The sequence below is a fragment of the Zootoca vivipara genome, chromosome 3 (genome assembly GCF_963506605.1).
Source record: "Zootoca vivipara chromosome 3, rZooViv1.1, whole genome shotgun sequence".
In the NCBI taxonomy this organism is placed as follows: Eukaryota; Metazoa; Chordata; class Lepidosauria; order Squamata; family Lacertidae; genus Zootoca; species Zootoca vivipara.
Window position 1 is genome coordinate 83,748,240 of NC_083278.1, and position 24,779 is coordinate 83,773,018.

Genomic DNA, 24,779 nt, shown 5'->3' on the forward strand with positions numbered 1-24,779 from the left:
GGATGATGGGAATTGTAGCCCAAAACATCTGGAGTTTGGGGGTGCCTGAGCTATACCATATTTTAAAAGGTTAACCACCTTTTCTAATATAGGTTGGGGTTTCTTTACTAGTCATATTATTCAGACATTGACCCACTCTTGGTAAATTTTATCATTGGCACTCAGTTCAGTGCATAGCTGCAAATACACAATGCCTCATTGAAGATTTGAGCAGAGTCCATCAAGGGCACGTGAGCTCTATTAAACTTGGCTTTCTTACCAACAGCTTTCTGGCTCTCTTGTTGCTTTGACAACTGGGCTTACTTCTCTTGCGGACCATTTGTATGGTTCTGCCTTGCTCACTACAACATGAGCAGTGTAACCTGCTGAACGGCACCTTTCCCCTTTCACTGAGTGATGGTGTTTCATGTTAATGAAAAAAATTACCTTTGGATCTGTTAAACGCATCTGGAAGTAGCTGTCTCAATTTCAGTTAATATTCTAACCCTAAAGTAACACACATTTCAAATTGTCTGAATCTGAAATAAAATAGAACTTTTGAGGGAGAAATCAAAACACACGGGTTCAAATTCATATTTATATGATTAAGATAATGGCCACATCCAAGCATTGAAACGTAGTTATAAGAACACACTGCATTCACATATTGTAACAATCAGTTTCTCATTATGTATCAACATAGGAAAACACTGATTTGAATCTTGTCCAGTATCTTTGTTAACAAGCTAATAGTGTTCTAAATTGAAGCTTTTATTCTCCTTCCCTTGAACATGGGGGAAGAGGAGAGGGACTGTGCAAGTCCAAAGCTTGCTGTGAAATAAATAAAGCACAGACCCTATTTACCTCTTATTTCTGCGCATATTGTGCTATTTTGTGAGCATTTCCATTCTAGTTTGGGAAACCTTAAACCACTGAACGTAATATGAATATTTTTGTGAATGGAGATTAGTGCTATTCGCATGACGTATAAAGCTTCATTAAACACAACTGTTATGGTCAACACATTTTAATTATTTTGCTAATCAAAAAAGGCCCCACATCCAAATATACAGCAAACCACCAATAGACTTCAAATATATCAGCATTGTCTTAATCAGAAGTTGCATTGGCATGGGGTTCCAATTGACTTCAGTGATCTAGAGTTTTGTATAACCTAAGATTCACAGAAGTAATGAAGTCATTTCAGTACTGCCACTACCAAGCAGCTATGGAGGAAATTATTTTACTGCTGCTTTGATGCCATTTTATATTATTTGGGATAATGTTGGTAGTGAGTGGTCTGTTCCGGTGTGGTGTAGTGGTTAAGAGCAGTGGGCTCATAATCTGGTGGACCAGGTTCGCTTCCCCGCTCCTCCACATGCAGCTGCTGGGTGACCTTGGGCTAGTCACACTTCTCTGAAGTCTCTCAGCCTCACTCACCTCACAGAGTGTTTGTTGTGGGGGAGGAAGGCAAATGAGATTGTTAGACGCTTTGAGACACCTTAGGGTAGTGATAAAGCAGGATATCAAATCCAAACTCTTCTTCCTCTTCTTCTTCTTCTTCTTCTTCTTCTTCTTCTTCTTCTTCTTCTTCTTCTTCTTCTTCTTCTTCTTCTTCTTCTTCTTCTCTACCACCACCATATCCCTACCACCACATCTGCTTAATTAAAAATATAGATTATGCTCCATCTTGAAACTACGTGGCACTTTAAAAAAAATGAAAGCGTTTTGGATTCCAAACAAACACCACTGATGGAAAATTATGCAATAGTTAACCTTAATTGGGATTCCGTAGGTTAGTCTAGAGAAATTAATTAAAAATAATAGACCAATGTTCTTAAATGCTAGGATTCTCCCTAGACATCTAAAAGGGCACCTGAGTGAGGACTGTTTAGATGCTAGCAGTGCTAGAGGCACTAATTGATAATGTGCTTTTGTTTTATTTATTTTTTTAAATGAAATCTTGCATGCTCTCTTATTTGAAGTGGGCAAAGTAAATATGAAACGTAATTAAATTTTGCATCCATTGGTTAGTAAGCCTACTTCAGAGATCTTTTGAGCTTTCACCAATATTGCACTAGGGGTTCTTTTAACCTACTCAGTTTCTCAGTTGCCCCACACTGGCAACTTCTTGTTTCAGTATATTTAACGAGCTCTTATAATTTACCTGAATAGATTTTGTTCTCTCTGCTAGAGTATTTCATTTCTTTTAATGAAGTAAGTAAAATTAGTTGCTTCTGTTCATTAGTAGTCTAGGCAGAAACATGTGTTCCTGATATCCTCGAGGAGAAATTGAAGAAAATCAGAATAGGTAAACCGCCCTTGTATTTTAGCAAACAAAACAATGACTCAAAGGTGTGTATTTACTCTCTTGTTTGGTTGGCCATGTCCCTCTAGGCATTTCTCGTGAACAAGTCCTGTTGAGTTTACCCATTTCTAAGGTATCTTTGTCACTTGGGTTTATTGGGCATCCAAAATTGATTTTGTTTTCCGAGTATTTATAAACCAGCAGAGATAAGATACCAGTTATTGTTCATAAGAAAGGTAAGAGACACATTTAGAGGAGTTCTTAAATTTACCTGGACTTGATGGTAGCCAGGAGCCTTCTCCTTCAGTGCTGTCCTGTGTGCTTCATTAGGAAAAGACCTATAAATACTATGAGACTTGCTGAGGAGACATGCATAGGATTTGGCTGTTAGTCCCTGGTCTTGTACTAAACCTCTGGGCAAGCTGAGGAGCTAGTAGTCCATGCTCTCAAATTTGAACAGGTGTGTTGCCTGTAGTGGCAATCAGTAGTGAGGCAGAGGCACTGAAAGCCCATTCCTGCACAAATGACCACCCCCATTATTCTCCTCCATCGGCCTGAAGCGAGATGAGCGCTACACCCCTTAGTCAAGTTTAAAGGACCAGGGGTCCTTTACTACCTATGCCTTCGATTTCCGAATTTGTTGTCATACAACAAAATGGACTTGTCTTGAATGGGAAAAGATTGTGTGCTGTGCTACAAACATTTGCTTTCCTTTACTACAATTTTTGCTGTCACTTGTGAAATTGCTAGCCTTTATTAAAAGTAGCTGTTTACAAAATTCTACAACTTACCTACAGAAAGCAAGATGTGTCTGCTTAGAATAGCACATACTGGGAGATGCTTATAAGTAGGTTATTTTCCTAATAACGCTGTATCTTAATAGTTGTCATAGAAATGTTCCATGCAGTATCTCATCTTGCAGGGTGTGCTGTGCGGTAAAGGACCCCCAGAAGGTTAAGTCCAGTCAAAGACGACGTTGGGGTTGCAGCGCTCATCTCGCTTTCAGGCTGAGGGGGACAGTGTTTGTCCACAAACAGCTTTCTGGCGCAATCAAACACCGTGAAGGAAGCCAGAGCACGCGGAAATGCTGTGCTGTAAAATTAGCAGAATATAGAGCAGTTGTAAGGAAAATGGGATTGTTAAGGCTGGCTCTCTGCTGTAGGATGAAGCAGAAAGAAGTGTAATGAAATGCTTCTTCATTTTATTGCATAATTTGTATCTTTCATGTTAAGATTCCTAAAAGGAATAACAAACCGGAATAAATTAATTTTGTGCTGGGGCATGTATCTTTATCCAGTTTTAAAAGAAATAGTATCAGGTCCTTATTTGGTTCTTCCCTTGTTCTACCTTAAGCTGTTCCTGTTGAGCTTAATATAGTATAAAACAGCATTTTATTGAATTTAAGATCTTGCAAATCCTGAAGAGCAGGCTGTTTTGTTATCAACTTGGGCTTAATGAGCTCTAGTTAAAGGCATCATTTCATAATTTATTGCCAATTCTTCGGATATAGGAGTGAAATAAAATTGAAGCATAGCTTGTGTTAACAGAAGAAACCAAAGGCAATCCTTAAAGTACACATGTGGAAATCAAGCTAAGAATAATTGACACTGGTATAAATCTGCATAGCAAATGTAAAGGATTTCACTGGCCTTAAAATGAGATGACATATTTCCAAGCTTCATGTGATTTTCCTTGTTGATGTATTTTATTTCCATCATTGAATATGGCTGTAATGTAACCTAAAAGTCAGAACTGGACTACTGGTTATATAGCCCATGATCCAGAGAAATACTTTGTGTATGGTACCTTCATTTTTCTAGGTTTTTTCTTTCCAGGACTTGCCTTTACAGAATTAACTAAAGTTTTCTCTTAATTGCAAATGCAAACCATTCTCAGTTTTTGTTAGGGACTTAAACCTGAAATTTTGAAAATAAATGGAGCACGTTAGAATTGGTCCAATATCAGCACAAATGAAGTTGAACATATCATGATGGGTTTTAAAAACATGCATAGTTATGGATCTAAGTTGTTTCCTGGTTGATATCACAAATAGACAAGTTTGCAAAATCCTTTATTGGCATTTAATAAATGCTGTGGTGAAGGTCATGCACAAGAGGATAAAATTATGCAATATTTACATTGGTCAGTTGCTTTTTCTAAATAAGGATACAGTGGTCCCTCTGGTTAAGAACTTAATTCGTTCCTGAGGTCCGTTCTTAACCTGGAACTGTTCTTAACCCGAAGCACCACTTTAGCTAATGGGGCCTCCATTGCCGCCGCGCCGCTGGAGCACAATTTCTGTTCTCATCCTGAAGCAAAATTCTTAACCTAAGGTACTATTTCTGGTTTAGCAGAGTCTGTTACCTGAAGCGTTTGTAACCCGAGGTAATAAGGCTTTAGCTGCCATGCTAATCAGACACCTTAGAAAGAGGTTGTGGCTTGGTGGAAGTCCACATAGTTGACCACATAGTGATAGTAGGTAGGAAGAACTGATATTGATGTTTTGTCTTATAAAGAGAGCTTTTGCGAAAAATGAATGATTATTTGTTACATACCTTGGTTAAATTCAATATTTATTTGCAGTTCACAAACTGTATTCACATGACACTGTAATCTGAGAACCAAGTTAGAAGGAGGCAAGAAGTAATTTTGCCTAGTTTCCTCATTAATTGCATTGTGCATAGAAACTCTCACAACTAATGCCAACTAGACAGGATATTTGTCACATAATTTGCCTTTACCTGGTTTCCTCTTTAATTAATTGCTGCTGGGAGAAGCTGCATAAGAATTGTGGAATGGAAAGGGAGTTAACTCTTTTCTCTAGAACAAATTTTTGAGGGGCTTTGGGTGTGTGTGTAGGAAATCAGCAAAAATCTCCCCACTTCTGTTAGTAGCTCCAGTCCACTGGAGCCAAAGCTCCACTGGAGCCAAAGCACCAGTTGGATTGTGCACTAAATGTGTATCTTTCCATTCCACTGGAACAGTACACAAGGTGATTATACCAAGTTCAGTAATAATGTATTGGTGCAATGAAGGTAAGTTTAATATCTTAGGGCTTTAGGCTAATAGGATTAAATCACAGTTTATAGAGATGATTACTGTATATTGTAAAATACAACATACTGTATGTGCCCCATTGGACAGAAACATGTTTTGTAGTCAATAACCCCATCTCTCCAATTTTGTGTCTTGTTAGATTTTCAAAAGAAGCAACCAGATGATGAGTCCACTCCCAGCACAAGCAACAGCCAATCAGATTTGTTCTCTGGAGAAACAAATAGTGACAACTGTAATACCTCCCTATCTACGCAGACTGTTAACTCCAACCAGCAACTTTCGACAGAACTGAATGTAACTTCACCAAGTAAAGAAAAATGTAAGTGTAAGGAGAACAAAGTAGGCTCGGCTCTTTTCTAGCATCTTTGGTTTTCAGCCGTTAAAAATAATGTAGTGATTTCTTTGGGAAACCGTAGAAAACTGCAAGCGAATGATAGGTTGTAGGAAGGTTGTAGGAAGAACAAGGGAAGGAAAGTATTTTCTATCTTGATTGAATAGAGCTCCGTTTGCATAGCTTTATCATTTTCATAACACTAATTGCTACATTTGTCTACCTATAGCTTAACTGTTGGCCTGTGCTGTGGAAACTAGAGCCCATATTACTGCAGTAATTGTGATGATGTTCTTCAAATAATTACAGAAAACTAAGCATGCAACATAGGGTGTCATCCAATGGTTAGGGGATCTCACACATGGTGACTTGTGTAGAATAACCATAAATACTTCCTGAAACATTTGGGTATTACAGGCATACATTTTGCTGATTCTTTTATCTTAGACTGACAACTTCCTTAAAAAGTATTGTTCATTAGTTTGAATTCAGATGCCGTCAGTGCTATTTCATGGAAGCTTCTTTGCAAAGCTCTCTCCTCTGAAATACAAAGCCTTTTGTATAGATATATATCTATATCTTGGGGGTAGGGATGTAGATCTAGTTATTTATTTGGAATAAGTGCTAGAAAGGTTTGTATTTTCTCATTGTTCTTTGGAACAATGTGATAAAGTGCTCTCTTTCAGCCACTTCTTCATTTGGAACCAAAAGGATTTTTCTCTAGACAGTAATTTTGATAAGTCACTTCTTGTTTTTCAGTGGTGCTAAATATGTTGTTGGATTAATATTGTTCATTGCATTTATATTCTGCTTTGCAGATAAAACTCAAGGAATAGGAACAGGAGATAAAATAATCCTACATCTTAGAATTGGAACCTCTTAAGTGTTTTGTTAAAAAGGAGAAGAAGAAGCAGCAGCAGCTTTTAGTCTATATCCACTTAGAAGCTCTGAAAAAGGCCAACTACTACTGTTGGTTGCAAACACAAATAAATTATTCCAAGTAAAAATCACAGAACAGACATTTCCAGTAAAGAATACTATGTTCAAGTATGCTAAAACAACCACGAAAGAGATTTAAGTAGAATGTAATAGTGTTTCATGTGATAAGTCATATGATAAGACCGTAACAGTCGAGATTTCAGGTGGAGGACTGTACAGTTGAATGGCTGCCCATTTGGGAATAGGGGGAATGTTACACACAGAAAACTAGCACATTGGGAAGTAAAGCTAATATCAAACCCTTTCCCAGAGAACTTTGGGGCTCAGGGGAGGATGTGGGTGCAGTGTGCAGGTTTCTGTATAAGAGCATTCAGTTGTGCAATGTCCCACCTGCAGTCTGAAGAAGTACAGTCTAGGCGGGACAGTTTTATCAAAAGCAACTATCATTTCTCCTCCCCCATAGATAACCTCTTGAATTAAGACTTATGTTTATTGTAAACACAGTAAATGACCAAGCTTCGCAATTGCATTTGAATCTTTGCATTTGTTTATTTACAAATGCATTTCTATACTGCCAAATTGTAAAATATCAGGGCAGTGTACAACAAAAAAAACCATTTTTTAAAAAATCATTTAAAACAGTACAAAGTTACAAAGGTCTGTCGGCATAAAAAAAGTTTTCAAAAGATGCCAGAATGTCACAATGAGGGTGCCTCACTCACTACAAAAGATCTACATCACCTCCTAAATATGGGATTCTTTGAGATGAAGAAAATAGTAGATATCCTTGGTTACAGTCCAGTAAACTGTCACAGACTGCACTGTTTACTTGCTTAATGATTTTTGCCTCCCGTCTGTAAGTGTGTGTGCACAATGTGTCTGCCTTACTCATTTATTCGCAATCTCACAGGTTGCCTCTATTCCATCCATTCATGCATAGAAGCACCAGGAGGGTAATACACAAAAAGTTCTAGATGCACTTTTCTCTGCAAATGCCCCCAAATACTGTTTCTTCAGTGGCCTAGCAGCTTTAGTCCATTATCCATTGTCTTCCTGAGCAGCTACTTCATTGGACCAGACTTGTCTTGCAAGAAAAATTTTTCAGTTTGGCTGTAAAGATGTACGAAAGGGAGAACTTATTTCAAAAATATGCTCTTCTGTTCTAGGCTTCTGTACACTCACTAATGCATGCTCCAAGATGATAGATATTAGGCAGCACAGCCAGCAGCGCATTTGAAAATATTACCTATAAAAAATTCTTTATGACTTCCTGCTGGGATGGCTGTAAGTGAAACAGTGGTTAGATTTATTTACAGTTCTAGCTATCTCTCTTTTCCCCCCACAACCGCCAAACAGTAGTTCTCTAATGTAGCTCAGATTAGTGTCATTTATCAGAGCTAATTATACAGCAGATGGAGCTTTTCTGATTGATGATGGTCTCAGTGTGGAAGGTTCTTTCCCATAATGAAGAATGCCCAAACTTTAAATGTCTTTTTTGATTTTAATTTAAGGGTGGCTTTTTCATATTATTTATTTTGTTTTGTAAGGAGTTCTATAATACATACGCTGCTTTCATTATAGCAGTGTTTCTTAAATGATTGATATTTTTTCAGTGTAGTGAGATGATGATGTACAGCTGCATACTTTTACTGAATAGATTTGCTTGTGTTTCAGTAAACAAAAAACAAAGCAAAACAGTGTAGAATATCATTGAGTTAATCCTTACCAAATTTTGAATAGATCTTAGTGCTTAGAAGTGGTGTTGTTAATAAAAACAATTCAGATGGCAGCCTTTTGTGATCTTTCTCGGTTCCAAACCAGCTCGACATAAAGGTACTAGCTGTGGTTAATTGCCCTACAGGCTAAGCACACTATAATTGTAGTAAGCCATTTTATTCATCATGTTGCAATAAAGATCTATCGTGTTAATAGTCTTGCTGAATGGGTGGAATTTTAAGCATTTTTATGAAGAGTCAGAATATTCTAGGAGGGGGGAAAATCTATAATTATATTTTGTGGCAGTTGGGTCTGGCAGGATATTAATGTGATTGCATGCATTCCTGTAATTCCAGTCATTCTTCTTACAAGCTAATTTTTTTCCCTGGGCCTACTTGTATACAAGCCCATTTATTTCCTACAGAATCCGTATCTGAAAAGATGCCTCAAAAATGCAAGTAATTCTTAATTAGAGTTGCACCAGTTGCCAACAGTATACTTTCTCAGAGGAGATGCTGCTTCCGACAGAGAAGGAAGTGGCCAAATATGAATCTTCCAAATGCCAGATTTAACCCTGACACATAACTTTCCTCCCTGCCACATTCCTGACTAACCCTCCACCTCCCAATGTTAAGAGAATAAGAAAAAGCCGACTGGATCAGGCCAAAAGCCCAACTGAACTAGCATCCTGGTCTCACAGTGGCCAACCAGACCCCCATGAAAAACCCTCAAGTAGGACCTGAGTCAGGGGGACAACAGCACTTGCACCCCACCCCCCCAGTTTCTAGAACGTATTCAGAAGCATACTACCTCCAACCCTGGAGGCAGAGGATAGCTATATTGTGGCTGATAGCCTTGGACAGCTTTATCCTCCATGACTTTGTCTAATCCTATTTTAAAGCCACTCAAGTTGGTGGCCATCAGTGTTTCCTGTGGAAATGATTTCCATAGTTTAGCTGTGCACACCATGAAGGACCGGATCTCTCCAATGAGCTCAATGTGGCATATATGCCCCCCCCATTTAATCCCCACAACAACCCTGTGAAATAGTTCAGACTGAGAGACAGTGACTGGCCCAAGGTCACCCAGTGAGCTTCATGGCTGAATGGGGATTTGAACCCAGGTCTCCCAGGTCCTCGTTCAACACTTAAACCACTGCACAACTAGCCCAATAGCATAAGAATACATTTAGGCTCTATTGTCTGTTGTTTATTGCTTGGGCCTCCTAGTATTTGTATTTATTAATTTATTTTTCTTTTTGAATGGCCTATCCTTCTTCCCCAAAGGGAGCATAGTAGTAAGTGGTTCTCTTTAACAATGTGGATCATGCGGATAGGAAAGAGGGAGCCAAAACACATTTTTCTTTTAACCACTCCAGATCTGCTTATTAGGGAGGTCTGTGTGTATTTTATTAGAAGGTCATGCCATATACTTTAACCATTTCATTTAGTTTGAGCCCTTCATCACCTTTTCTGGGGCTGTCACATTGTTTTCCTTTCCTCTGTGCAACTGCAGCTCAAGCTGACATGGTGCAGGTTTAAGTGAAATCTGAATTGTAATATAACATGAAAAATGTCCGTGTGGGAAATTTGACTTTGGCAGTTAGATCAGGTTGATATTTCAATAGCACTTCCCTACACAGGACATGATGTCATTTTAATTTGTGCTTAACTTTTCCCAAGACTTTCCAAATTTCTGTTCTTAAGCATGATTTAGAATGTTTTGAGGAACTGTCTAACATTATATTCCTGGAAAATGTTCACACGTCCTTTATTAATGAAATGTGCAGTTGGGCTTAGATGTATTCTCGTCTCTGCAAGTGGAATTAACTGCTGATATTCCTCTTGCCCAGAATGTATTCATGTGTTTGTTTGGCAGCAGAAATGTATTCCCCAATCATTTTGGTTTCCGTCTTAATGCACGTGGTCAAATACTTCGCCTTAAGCCATTGAATATTCATTGCTCTTTACAATAGTAGCTCTTTAGCCCTTTAAAATTTGATATTGTAAACATGTTTTCTGATGCTCAGGCTTTCTTCTGCACAATCAGAACCAAAGAAATGAGAGTGAGCCTGAAGGAATATAAAGGTATATAGAATAATGATATTGTACATCAGGATTGCTTTGGGGCACAGTCATAGAGCACAGGGATGTCCAACCAGTAGATTGTGATCTACCGGTAGATCCCCAGTTGCTCCTGGTAGATCATGGGATCCTTATCGGGAAGCTAAAAATCCTCTCAAAAAAAGCTTAACAACTCTGGGCAATCCACCCACCCCATACACGCTCCTCCCTCCAATGACAATGGGTAGGTCACTGCCAGTTTTTTTATATACTGGGAGTAGATCACAGTCTCTTGGGAGTTGGATATGCCTGATATAGCATACAGTAGTACTTCCAGAGAAATGAGTGGAAAAGTGGAGCTTTTTTGAGTTGCTTTTTGATGTTCCGAAAGGACCCCAAATAGCCTGAAATCCTTGACAGCTGTTCCAGGCATTCCTCTGTAGGCCTTGACATAACGGCAAACAAATGGGAAGTGATTATCGGGGGAGCCCTATAAGCCTTGCATTTGTTACAAGACATTGGTTTTGCATTCCATTGACCATAGAGCATTTTTTTAATCAGGGACCCTATTTTAAATAGGGAGTATTGTATTTATGTTACAAATGGGAATAGTAATGGGAAACGAATTGTGTTGACACAGATACTTTCATCTCAGTACCCTGCTTTAATGTCTTCCCTACAGGAGACAAATGTATTCGGGAAATACACGAAAGGTTGTAAGGTTTGGCAGCGAGAGATTGCATAAAAATGTGTACATAAAAATCTGATTGATTAAATCTTCATCCATTTAACTAATTTTAACAATACAAGTTGCTTCTCTAGAAGCGGTTGAAGCTTGGGCAGCTAAGTAGTTTCCGCACGTGACAGAATGTTACCCATACATGCAGAAGAAAAGCAATGTGTCTCTGAAGACTTCCATTTAAGATTTAGCTTCCTTCTAGTTTATATCTCTTATATGTTTGTGATTCTAATTCATGGCTCTTTTCAAACTTGATTATGTAGATAAATTAGGGATGTCTATTCCAATTACACACATTCGTGGCTAGATTCAGGGTTTAAGCAGGCTTCCCAAAATACCTCTGTTGCTTATACTTTCTAGAGGTTCTTAGAAGATTTGTTGCTGCCAACTCTCACAATGGTTTTTTTTTAAGGCTTGGCTACTCTTAAGTTCATGAAAAACCTTTTGAGTTCCTGGTCTTTAAAGCCTCCAGCCAAAAGCATTTAAGTCATTCATAGCTTGTTAGGAAAGCAGTTTTTAGAATACTGTACTTTAGATATTCCAACATAACATATCCTAGAGTGAAGATCTCTTAAGGGTGCTTAGAAACAGGAAGTCTTTGTGGACAAGGCAACTATCATCTTGTTTCCATGATTGTCGCTTCATCTTCCCAACCCTGCTTATTTTGCCACTTCATTTAACTAGCAATAACTGGCTTGAGGATTGGCATAGTTGACATCTACCTTCTAGATTTCCAGCATTAACTTGCTTGTCAAAGCACTATGCTTGCTGTTGAAAGTCAGCAATAGCTTGGAAAGTATACTGCACAGCACTGGGGGCACATATGTCCATACATTTGCAGTTATAAAGGTATGGTATATTTAGCAATGCTCTTTACACTGCAGTTAATGTTGATTTGAATTTAATTTTTGTTCTTCATTGTTGGTAGATTCCCCTAAAAGATCATCATTCTAAAGCCTCTACAGTGCCCAAGGATACTGGCTTTTCACATCATTAAGATTGGACTAATTGCCTCTCATAATAACGATGCGAAGTTTTTTACCATGAGGTTGAAACAAATATCACTCCATTCCAACTGGAAAATCATATCTGGAAAAGAGGAGGCATAATCAAGCAACAAGAAAATGCCCCGGCGTGTTTTTGTGTTCTGTCTTTGATTATAATATGTCTCCTGTGTGTGTGTGTGTGTGTGTGTGTGTGTGTGTGTGTACACACACACACACACACACACACACACACACACACACGTTTATTTTCATGTATAGAGGTAGGATTATGTAGTTTATAAAGAAAGCTTTTGGCTTGTACTGCATGTCATAAAATAAGAAAGCATGCTACTGATCATAACAAACATGCAATGCATGCAAATATTTTTTCCTTGACATCTGAATCGAGTGAGGCTGTGCAGGCGCTGGACCAATGACTGGAGGCAGTGAGGCTGAACAAGATGGAAGTGCTGTGAATTGACTGTTTTCGTGTCCAGGAATTGGGTTGACGGTCTGTTCTGAATGGAGTTGCACTCCTCTTGAATGAGCAGGTTTGTTGCTTGGGGGGACTTCTTGAGCCAGCATTCTCACTGAAGGCTGAAGTGACATTGGTAGCATAGAGTGCCTATTTTCAGCAACAGCCATTCATGGACTATGACAGCCTTGCCACAGTAATCTGTGCTGTGATAACATCCCAATTAAATACCTGTAATGTGCTTTGTGTGGGGGGCTACCTTGGCAGAAAGTTCAGAAGCTGCAATTTGCACAAAATACAACTAGCACAAGATAAATGAAAACCTGCCCTGGTCCCAGTATCCCATCAGTGTGAGCAGCTAACAATTCAGGAGTAGCTTGTCATCATCCCACCTACAGTACTGGAGTTTAAAGCAACGAACTTGTAATCCATAGCTGCAGCCTTCAGGACAACCACAGAACTGAAAGGCAGCTCTTTGTCTGCTAGCAATGGATGTGGGGCTCAGATACCTTGTCTTCTAGCTCTCCTTTTCTGCCTTCCGTAGGTGTCAGTACATCACCCATAGGAGGAATTTAGTCCACCTATCCAGCTTTCCTCCCATCATCTCCTCCTCTTTCTTTCTTTCTTTCTTTCCTTCCTTCCTTCTTTCTTTCCTTCTCCTCTCCCAGATATACAGAAGAACTGCCACTTGAATCTGAACAAGTGAACAAGACAATGCTCATTGTCTGCTTGCTTGTTATCAGTGTAAAGAGCTAAGTAGCTATAGGGACTAGGATTATATGGAGCTTCTGCTTCTTCTGTGTTCTTGGAACAGCTGCTCTAGTAGTCATTGCTACTTTACTGACTTCTTCACTGGCTGATGGTTTTGAGACACCTAGAGCACTTATATTTTATTTATTAATTCAGAGTGTCTCCAAAGTACAGATAAAGCAATATTGGCATGTCCTGCTCTTAGCTCCAGAATCTCCTTTGTATGTATGAGAGGACTCAGAATGGGTAAGGTCAGTTGTTACTGGCAGGCTACCATGACCAGCCCAAATTTGTAGACCTCTTTCATATGGCCTTAGTGAACAAAAGAAGATGTAGGTATTGTTCTTCGCTGTGCATCCTGTAACGACCAGAATTCACAGAGGGAGGAGGGTGGTTGAAAGAACCAGGAGATGAATAGGTTGGAAATCACAGTGGTTGTATCCTTTCTTAGTGCCTCAAAAGTATCTACAGGCAGTTTCTTGGTGGTTATTTAATCTCACCCACTTTAATGTTTCAGAAGAAAGCAGATTGTCAAAGCGATTGTCAAAGACCATGGGTGGGTGATATCTAACTAAGACCCATTGAATCAACTTAAGACCATTGATTGCAGTGGGTTTACTCTTGAGTATGGCAAACGTTGGATGTCACCCATATGACTATACTATTCCCCCCTTTTGACTGTGTAAACTTAATCCAGCCAGACACTCCTTTTTGCAAAGTTATTTAGCAAATATTACAGAAATTAGATATTCTCAAGAAAGTATTGAAACTTGATGGAAGTTATGGAAGTTATGGAAGTTAGATTTGTTAATCTAGGGTCCCTTCCAGACTGCTGAGAGAATTCTGGTGAAGCATTCCATATAATGGCATTAGTATTATTACAGACATGGGAAATAATTTATTGCACACATCTGCATGCCGAGGGATGTTATAGCAAAAACTGTATTATGGAAACTTACTAATGTGTGTACATATGCTTTACTTCTAATTTAGATACCCAAACTTTATCTGAATGTGAGATTTGGTATGACAGTATGTCTAATCCTGCAAAGGTAAAATCATCAAGGAGATTATGATGGGAGTGAAATTGACAAGGTATTTAATAAGGGATGATGCATTTCTAATTAGTCCACAGCGCCTGTAGTTGAAAATTAATTGTGGTGTTATGTAAATGTCATGTTAATTAAGAGAGAATATTGGAAGTACAATAAATCTTTAAAAAGTTTCCCCTTTTAGTTAATATTTATGCAGGCTTCCAAAAGAATGATAGCAAGATATCTCAACTTTTAGATGGCTGTTCAACAACCTGATTTCTTAGTTGATATGGGCTTCCTTTTTTTAATTGCAAGCATTCAAAAATACAGTTTCCATTATAATATGCAAAAATTCTGCCTGTGCCAAGCCTTATAAAGGTTGGCAGGCATATGATTTATTCAGCTGGAAATCAACCTAGACTGATTCTAAAACAGTTTCCACAACCCACTGAGAGCTATGGAAATGGGGCCTTAACATTGTGCATTCATATTTACATCCAAATGTAATTGTTGAAGCCCTAACTAACAGTTTAGGTTAGAACATGCCTTACTGTCATGTTGAATCTAGTGCCATGTTTCTCAAAATGTGAGGTGAGTGTGATGTAGGTACCTGTCGTTGGTAGAGGAGGCTTGACTATCGGGCCATAAACCTTTTTGTGTAGTTTGGTTAAGCCATTTAAGTGGTTAAGCCATTCTCTTCCAATACCTGCCTACCTTTTTCCAGGATTGACTTAAACATGAATATTGTTAATTAGTTCGTCTTTCTCATCTTGTGTACAGTTGTGAGATAACAGAACAGATTTTTCTCTCTAGCATTGGGAGGCTTTAGTAGATACAAAGGTTGAAAACTACCAATCCAGTACCAACTGGATGCGTAGTACTGGCATGGGCAGACTTGGCCCTCCAGATGTTTTTGGACTACAATTCCCATCATCCCTGACCACTGGTCCTGCTAGCTAAGGATCATGGAAGTTGTAGTCCCAAAACATCTGGAGGGCTGAGTTTGCCTATGCCTGGCGTAGTACTTACTATGGTAGCAATCTGACAAAGAGCAGGTGCCTAGCACACAGCTTCATTCTAAACTGGGACAGTGGACTACAGTATTTCAAACTCAGATTGGATTTAACCCTTTGACTCCTGCTGTGGTTCTTATACAGACCAGTGTTTCCACATCTGCAGTGTACTGGAGTGGGTGGGTGGGTCTTGGGAGCATTTTTGTTCCAGATCAAAGTCACAACAGGCAGGAAAGGATCCCCCTACAATGACAATTTGTGTGGGGAAAGTTTGTACTCAGTGGCAAACATCTCATGAGGTTTGGCACATATATAGGAGAATACTTGATCACAGAACAACTTCATTCTGTCAGTGAGGGGCTTAAGCAAGCATGTTTTATTCTTCATCTACCTTTGAAAAAATTCACAGAAACTGCTGATTTGTGGCTAGAGGTAAGAGCAGTTGCTGGAAATACTGCTGCTTAGTTGCTTTTCAGTCAGTGTTTCTTATGAAATATATGATTGGACAATACACAAAGCATTTTTTATTACAGTTCTCAGCAAAAGAGTACAAGAGAACAATAGGTGAAGTTCTGCATTAGAGGATAATGTTGAAGACCCGGATATGCTTTGATGCTTAAATCTACAGTGATTGCAACTGAATGTTTTACCCTACAATAAATGTGGGTTTCTGGTTATTGTTTTTTCCACAGTAAGATGAACTTCTTCCATTATATGGAGTCTGGAATAAGTTCTATCAAATTTCACTTCTAAAACCTGATGAAGTATAGAACTACTTCATCACGATTCCAACTCAGGCTATATGGTGCCTGAATTGTAGAAAAATAATGTTCATCTGTTCTTCAAAAGAATATACAATCGGATTTAGATAAAATCTGAACACAAATATGTTATACTCTTATGTTCTATTGATATTTCATAGTAAAAGTACTTTTTCACATGACTATCCTACCTGCATTGTACCGGTAATATTTTACTCTTCTATTCAGAAGTATATGGTGGAGATATTTATCATAAACAAACAAACAAACCACAACTCCTCCCTCTTACAAACATAAGTGTGTTCCCTGGAAATGGTTTGTTAGGCAAGTCTTTGCAAAGTGAGTCAACAATTTCCATTCGCATAACAAGTTGACAATTTCCATTGATTCCTATGGAGAAATTTCTAATGTGTTCCTGACCATGGAATCTGTGGTGCATATAGCAAGGTTTGGGCACTAGTTCCTTGTGTTTTTGCATAGCAAGCGTTCGTAAAGCAGGACCTCCCTGTATTGGAAATAGTGTGTGTGAAGTGGCAGTGAGGGCAACTTACACAGAAGCATTTCCACAAGGATATGCTATATAATTCCCCCTCTAAAATGCCTTGGAGTGAAGGGCAATATTTCATATTTATATAGTGATTTAGATTGTTCAAGATGTTTAAGAAACCTGTAAGAGGAGACAGTTTTACTCCCTTATTGCAGATGGAGGGTTAAGAAAATAGTGACCTAACAAGTTAATGGCCAAGGTGAGATTTGAACTTGCAGCTTCTGATTCACAGGTCATACTCTTAACCAGCTGTGTTGATTTGTGGGTGCATGCATATTGAATATTGTACAAGTAGAAGCCCATCAACATAACTAGAGACATACTTTCATAGCACTATTTTGCATTCAGTTATTGGTACTTGGGGATTCACCTTTTACCATAATGACTTAATTTTAAGCTATAAGGTTATTATCAGTTATCAAAGCTGCAGTGTTGCCAGTTACATTTGCTGTCAATTTATTTCAGCGTAACTGATCAGGTATGTGTGTTTACTGCAATATATCAGACAATTATTAGGCAGCTGGCTTAACAGGCTCTCTGGAGAGTTCTGCTCTGGTATATGTTGAGGTCTGCTAGGAAATTTCGAAGCCAGTCACTAAGCCTATTGCTAAATGGTAAGGGCCCTAAGGAAGCCAGACTATCCTCCACCAGGGCCGGGGCTTTTTCAGTGATGGCTCCGACCTGGTAGAATGCTCTGTCCCATGAGACTAGAGGCCTGCAGGACTTTATCTCCTTCCGCAGGGCCTGTATGACAGAGCTATTCTGCCGAGCCTTCAATTTGAATTAGCCTGATCCTCTATTCCCTTTTCCCCTTTCCTACTCTATGAAGAAACCCTTCCTGGGACCCCACATTTAAATTCTTCCCTGGTCTCCTTGCTGGCCCTAGTAGGACCAACTTGGCCAGTTAGCCCTGGTAATCATTTGATGTCTACTGACTGGGTTTGTTTGTTTGTTTGTCTGTTTGTTTCCCCCAAAATGACCCCTGAATTTTTGGATTTTATTGATATTGATGCTGCATTTTATGTTGTATTTTATGCTGTTTTTAAGTCACATTTTAATCAATGTGTTATATTTGCTGTTAGCCGCCCGGGAAGGGCGGGGTATAAATTATTATTCTTATTATTAATTATTATAATTATTATTTTCATGGAATATTGGTTTTAAATAATAAATGTAAAGTTATATAGAATTTATTGTAGTATATGTTGCTTTGTTCAACAGTGTTGGCCATGACTGTTATCTCACCTCTCCACTATATTATCCTACTGCACACTTTTCATGATGTCCATTTTTTTTTGTGTAGGAGCAGAGAGCTCCAGCTTCATTATTATTGTTGTTACTCTTCCACAGCATTTGTAGCATGTCTATGCAAGTTTGTATTGGTTACCTATATGCCTTTGGATATTATACTGTTCTGGATGACCAACATAGCAATGCAAAAGTAATTTTCTGGAAGTGACTTATTTCTCTGTTTTCAGGTGGGCCATGCACAGATACAGCTCATGTCTCCATAACCACAGCAACCAAAAGATCCTGCGATTCAGGTAAATCTTAATTTCTTTTTAAACATCACATCAAGCTATATAGTATACTGAAGGAGAGAACAATATTAAAAAAATAACACTGGGAACCAAGAGCTGCTCATTCACCAAGCATGTGTAATCAACCACAATCCACAATCAACCACACGCTCACCAAAACATCAAGAATTACCAAACCTCGAAAGACAGCTGAACAAATTGTTAGGGTTCCCAACACTTTCTTGTAAAAAAAATAAAAAAATTAAAAGTTACCATTTACGCTAAAATATACTACCGTGGAGGGACACTCCTTACTTCCTGCAACAAGCAAGAGAGCCCTGAGCTGTCCTAGGCCATGACAGGTGCCACTACTGACTACTTGTGTTCCTTTTTGGCAATAATAGTTATTTGGCATCCCAGCCATAGTAGACACCCACTGAAACATTCTGGAATTGAACCGTCTACACAAGTGTCTTGGGGTGCACCACCTTATTAACTGGCCATCTTAAACTATGCTTTAGGATCTGGAAATAGCATGAGTCTAGTCTTAAGGTTTTCTTATCAGCAGGATATCAGGATCCTGCCCACTGCAAAAGCAGTATGTGACTTTTCATATACTGGTATATATGAATGAATCCACAGGACAAATGGTGAAATTCCTTGGTATCAAAAACCTTGGGATCTCCATTGCTAGATTCAAGACCCACCCCAGCAAGGTAATCAGCTGAGTTAGCTGTACTCCATCAGAATTCCTAGTTTTCAAGTGTTTGTGGGTGGGAAGAGATTACTAGCGCTGTACAAAAATAAAATTCATTAAGATATTCTTATTGACAGTAAGAAAAATAATAGCAAAACAGATTTTGGATGAAGCAAGAACAGTGCCCACTTCATCTCTGGGCAGAAGCCAGAACTGAACAAATTCTTCCTCCTCCCCCCCCCCCTTTTTCTTTTTTGCTGTGGTCTTACTTCCATGAACAAAGAGAATGGATTCCATTGACCATCAAAACATGGTGGCAAGCAGTAGGTGCCCCTTGGGGCCTTAAGCTTGGGGTCCCATTGTGCCATAAAGCCTCTGTGCTTAATTGCCCACAGTGTCTCAAGAGAATGCAAATCTGTTACATGACTGTAACCTCCTTTTTGAGTAAATAGGTTTTGATGTGTGCATTGGTGTCAACTTAAGGGCAGTGGCATTGATTTTGACACTCAGTGTAGCTGCATGAAAACTGATATGTCATTAGCTTAGGGATATGCCTATGAAGTGCATCTCAAATAAAGAAACAGAATAATTTTGGAAAGGGGGAGGCAGAAAATTTTCCCCATTTTAGAAATTGAAGCACCTAAGAGTGATTCTGCTACATTCACTAGCATAATACAAAGCCATTTATGTTAAGGTAGAGATAAATGAAAATGCCCCTTAATAGTTACCTCCAACATTCTCAGGGCTAAAAGATTTTGCGTCTAAAATAGCTGTGAAGCCAATCTTCTCTATCCCAGTAGTGTGGCCTTGTACTTTCTGAAAAGAAATAACCACATAAGATTCACAAAGGAATGGAACAACATTTCCTGCTTTTTTTAAATTTCCACCTCTGGTAGTTTTGGTGTCTATAATGCTTTCACACTATTAAAATGTTTATACAGTATTGAATATATTGAATAGGAAAAGTGTTGAGCACCCATTCCTTTTCTGTGTAAGTACTTAAGCAGTAAATTGCATTTTAATACAAATTTACCTAATTTGCACTTCCCAGACCAATACGGAAACTGAAACACAGTTACCCTTAGAAATTTGTACTTTTCTGAATTTTGTAATGCCGTTTTCGTACCACAAAATGGACACAAAAATGCATATTATTCTAGAGATTTTTATAGAAAAATATGTATATTAGTACAAAATACAGTTTAGAAATGAGAACAAAATGTATTATGTACCACTTAATGCCAAAACAGGCTTCTAGGTAGTTTTCAGAATATAACCAGTTTCACAACTTTGTTGAAATACACAGTAATTAAAATGATATTTTTTTTGTGCAGACTTCTGTGTCAGTTTACAAATCTGAACGAACTAAACCACTCACACACGAAACAAAGACCACCACAGCCAACCACAAATGAACAACCAAATCCTGGGCCAGGGGTCCCAAACTAAGGCCCGGGGGCCGGATGTGGCCCAATCGCCTTCTAAATCTGGCCCACGGACGGTCCAGGAATCAGCATGTTTTTACATGAATAGAATGTGTCCTTTTATTTAAAATGCATCTCTGGGTTGTTTGTGGGGCATAGGAATTTGTTCATTTTTTTTTTCCAAAATATAATCTGGCCCCTCACAAGGTCTGAGGGACAGTGGACTGGCCCCCTGCTGAAAACGTTTGCTGACCCCTGTCCTAGGCCAACCCCAACATCTCTCACCACTAAAGGAACACAAGCGAACAGCAGAAAACCTACACAAGTGACGCTGACATCAATAAAACCCCACATATATTAAGCAAAATAGAAACATCATCACCCCACCCCCAACACCCTTCCCCCAGCTACCTCTTTTCACCTTTTCTTCCCAATGTCTAAACAAATGAAACTGATTTGCAAAAATGTTACGAGAGACATTGCACATATTACTGTGTAAATCAAGAAAATCTTTAATAATTAAAAAAAAACTGGGGAAATGAGAAACTGGGAGAAACAAAAAATGACAGATTTGTCTGTGCCTACCTTCAGGCATATTACATACCTTCTAGCTTCTTCCTGCAAGAAAAGTAGTCCCAGTCAAACATCACATAATTCCACCATAGTTTGTAGAGATATTTATCTGTTAAGTATAAGGTTGTGCTTTGCTAGATTGGGAGCAGCAGCTACAATTGAGCCTTTAAAGCTTTTAAAGATGTCAATTTGCTTGGAAATGCTAGAAAGTAAGTGAAGTGGATATACCAAATCCAATGACTAGTTTCTTGGCTTTGGCTGTAATTTTTTTTAGCTTCCACTTTTCACATTTTTATCATGCATAATGTGTGCAGCAAGGACAAAAAAAAACCCAACCCTCTGGTTCCACCATTAATTAGGTATTCTATTGCTCTGCAGTGGTAAAGTGTCTGTGCTAACAGTATAAAAAAGGTTAGTGGGGCCTTTTATTATAAAAACAACTTTGAGAGAGTTTTGTTGTTTCATTTGACCTTTAAGGTGCTCTTTAGTATTTGACTGGTGGCGGGCACCATGTTACAAATTCAGCTATCTCTGAACCTTCTCACTGGAAGGCATGTGATGATGGAACGTCGACAAAGGTGCACTTTACATCATAGGTCCTGGCAGTGACAGCGCCCATTAATGACACTTTTTTTACCCTGCTCACTGCTCAGTTGTACTAATAGAACAGCACATCAAGCAAGGCTGTAAATAAAAGTTATCACCTAATAGGTGGGCACTGAAGTGGAACGTACAGGAGCTGAGGCATAGAGGCCTTATTACCCACTCATCAGCAATTATAAACAGGATAAAGTGTCCAGGACTTGCACTGACACAGCAAAGGCTAATAGAGGCTGGGAGATGATAATGTACCAAGATAGCATGATGGATGTTGATGGAATTTTACTGCCTCATTTTGCTGCCTATTTCTGATATCAATTGTATTATCTCCTCCATATTTCCATATCTTTTTTCGGAGGGGATGCATTCTCTCCTGCCAAAATGTGAAAGGATGCTATGCATTTAGTACGCTGAACCCCATGGGTTGCATTTAAAAGATTTAAGGTTACTGTCATTATGATTTCGTTGTTTATTTTCGTTTCGAATCCCCGTGACGGGGTGAGCTCCCGTTGCTCAGTCCCAGCTCCTGCCACCCTAGCAGTTCGAAACCACATCAAAGTGCAAGTAGATAAATAGGTACTGCCCCGGCGGGAAGGTAAACGGCATTTCCGTGAGCTGCTCTGGTTTCACTAGAAGCAGCTTAGTCATGCTGGCCACATGACCTGGAAAAACTGTCTGCGGACAAATGCCGGCTCCCTCGGCCAGTAAAGCATGATGAGCGCCCCAACCCCAGAGTCGTTCGCGACTGGACTTAACTGTCAGGGATCCTTTACCTTTCTGTACCTTATCATTATGGTTACTATACATTAAAAATGACTAACATTGGCAAAGTGTCTATCGTAGGTCTCCCTGCACCCTAGGATATTTTTTTTTTGTACTTCTGCAAATCTTGTTGATAGCACCTCCTTGGTTCTCAGGAACCCTGTTTGGGTACAGTCCTGTCAGCACTCACAAGTTCAGCTTACTATTAGAGGAAATGATAGTGTCTACACAAGTGCATAGTGCTTTCCTCGCACCATTAAGCAACCACAGCCAACCAAACTATGTTTCACTATTTAAATTAGTTATTTGTAGAACTCCATCTGCTGTGTCAGCATGCATGTGCATCTCTTAACACAGAGCTTACAGTAACTCAGACTGGAATTGCATCTTGTCTGGTTTAGTAAGGGGCAGGTTAGAATTCTTTCCAATATTCCCGCACTATATTAGTATAACATCTCAGAAAATGAAATTGAACTACAGCCATGTTTCTGGGGGTGCATGGGTCCCACCCACCCGTATTTCATTATATTTACGGATCACTTCCTATAAAACACCTTGCCATGATTTAACACTAAAAAACAATTACATAAATAAAAAGTAAAACAATTTCATATATAAAACATTGACATACCCGGTATATAAATGACATATGATGACATTGCAGCAAATATGCTTTTACAAATACAGTACTTTGGGTGATATTCAACCTCTTACTCATATTACACCTATTGAAATGAATGAATATGACTTGGTTAGGTCCGTTACTACCCTGGGTGATGATCACTATTATCTTTCCTCCTGCACTGCAGCAGATGATCTGTAAATCATTTTACTCTGTACTTTTGTATTAGGTATTCTCTCAGTTCTACAATAGTTGTGTACAACACTATTTGTGTGCTTAATTTTTAATCATCGTGTCATGCTTGGTATATCATTGATTTACCAGTTATAAAGCTGTTTCTCTGGGGTAGTTTAAGTCAATGGCTGAATATTAGATATTTCTCTTAGTCAGCAGCAGAGACTTCCTTCGGAATAATTTGTTGTTGAGGACTGGTTAAAATCCTAAATTGGCTGTTTCTATGCAAACCAAGTTTTCTGTTTCAGCCTTTCTCATTATAATAATTCAAAATAAGGTTAAGTATAATAACTTAGAGTGTTTTATTTTTAAAAGCAATTTTCAAATTCTCTATTGTAAAAGGGCCATTTTAAATGTATTTTTTTAAAAAACACGAATGGAAGCTAGAAACGGAATCTGTGTACAATCTCTTCCACACAGCTATAGCTGGGAAGTAAGCAATAACTTCTTAAAAACTGTTGTCTTACGTTTTTAGTTTCTAGCAGCTACAAGCAAATGTAGATTTCAAAGGCAATGATTTCGCCTTTGAAATACACATCACATACCTTACAAAGATCTTGGTTCCACAGTTCCGAGTTTGTAGCAATTAAGACTCAAGGCAAAATACTGTTTGTGTAATAAATGGTGTATACATGAAGATTGAAGTAGTGCTTGTTCTGGATAAATTTCTTCAGTGGGCCAAGCAGATTCCTCTAACCAAAAGATTGTTGTCTAATTCTTAAAACCATGAACTGTATACAGACATTTTCATATGGAAAAGTATAGATTCTGGTGTTTGTTCTTTGTCATCTCTCATTCCTCAGCAAACCTCCTGATCAAGTCATTGTTTGTTCATGACCCAACACTCTTATTGCCGCTTCTTGCTTGTGGTTTCCTGTTTCTTTTCCTTCCTTTATATTCCTTCTTCCATCCCTCCTTCCCTCTACAACCAGTGCCTAATGTGCAGAATTCTTGATGGATTTCATTTTGATAGTTTAAGTTCCTTTTTTAAATAGTCGGAGGAACTGTGGCAGTGATGTTTGAAGGCTCATTAGTTATTGCCCTTACTGATGTTTGCACAGTAGTAGGGATCATAAATGTCAATCTCTCAGGCTATGATAGGTCTTAAAAAAAAAAAATTCCCTTGAACGCCATGCCTCAAATGCTGTCATCATGCCAGAGATTAATCTACCGAGTCCTTTCTTGAGAAGCAAGTAGAGATTGAGTTTTTTCTCCCTTGATACTTTCTATCTTTTTCTCTCTTCCTTCCTGTTTACATATTCCCTTGTTCACCTCCATTCTTATCTCTGTTGAGGAAAACAAGTCTCTGAAACATCAGGGAAGTGCCACAATTGCTGTTAGTGAAGCTATGTGTGTGCATGTTGTAAACTGTACTGTGTCAGGAGATTAAGAGATTGAAATTCAGCACTGACAAGTCCTGACACAATTCATTTCAGAATCATGAGACAAGAACATTGAATAATAAAGACATGAACAGTGACCGTAAGGAACTAATGTAACTTGCAGCCAGAGACAAAACAGTTTTTAAGGCAAGTGCTCTGCTTCAAGACTGCATTATAAATTTTGCTCTTCTGAGTGACTTAATTTATCCTTTTTTCAATATTGCAGAATATCTACAATTAGAAGAATCTGCACCCTTAGAAACTTTT

General features: G+C 38.7%; 1 protein-coding gene across 1 annotated transcript in view; it reads left to right on the top strand.

Moving 5' to 3' along the window:
• The window catches only part of ZFAND3 (zinc finger AN1-type containing 3), a 131,931-nt gene that overhangs the window by 78,691 nt on the left and 28,461 nt on the right, over nucleotides 1–24,779 (top strand). Inside the window, exons 4-5 of the mRNA XM_035108144.2 lie at nucleotides 5,484–5,663; nucleotides 18,177–18,242. Coding sequence (XP_034964035.1) covers nucleotides 5,484–5,663; nucleotides 18,177–18,242 — 246 coding nt within the window. The remainder of the gene's footprint in view (nucleotides 1–5,483; nucleotides 5,664–18,176; nucleotides 18,243–24,779) is intronic.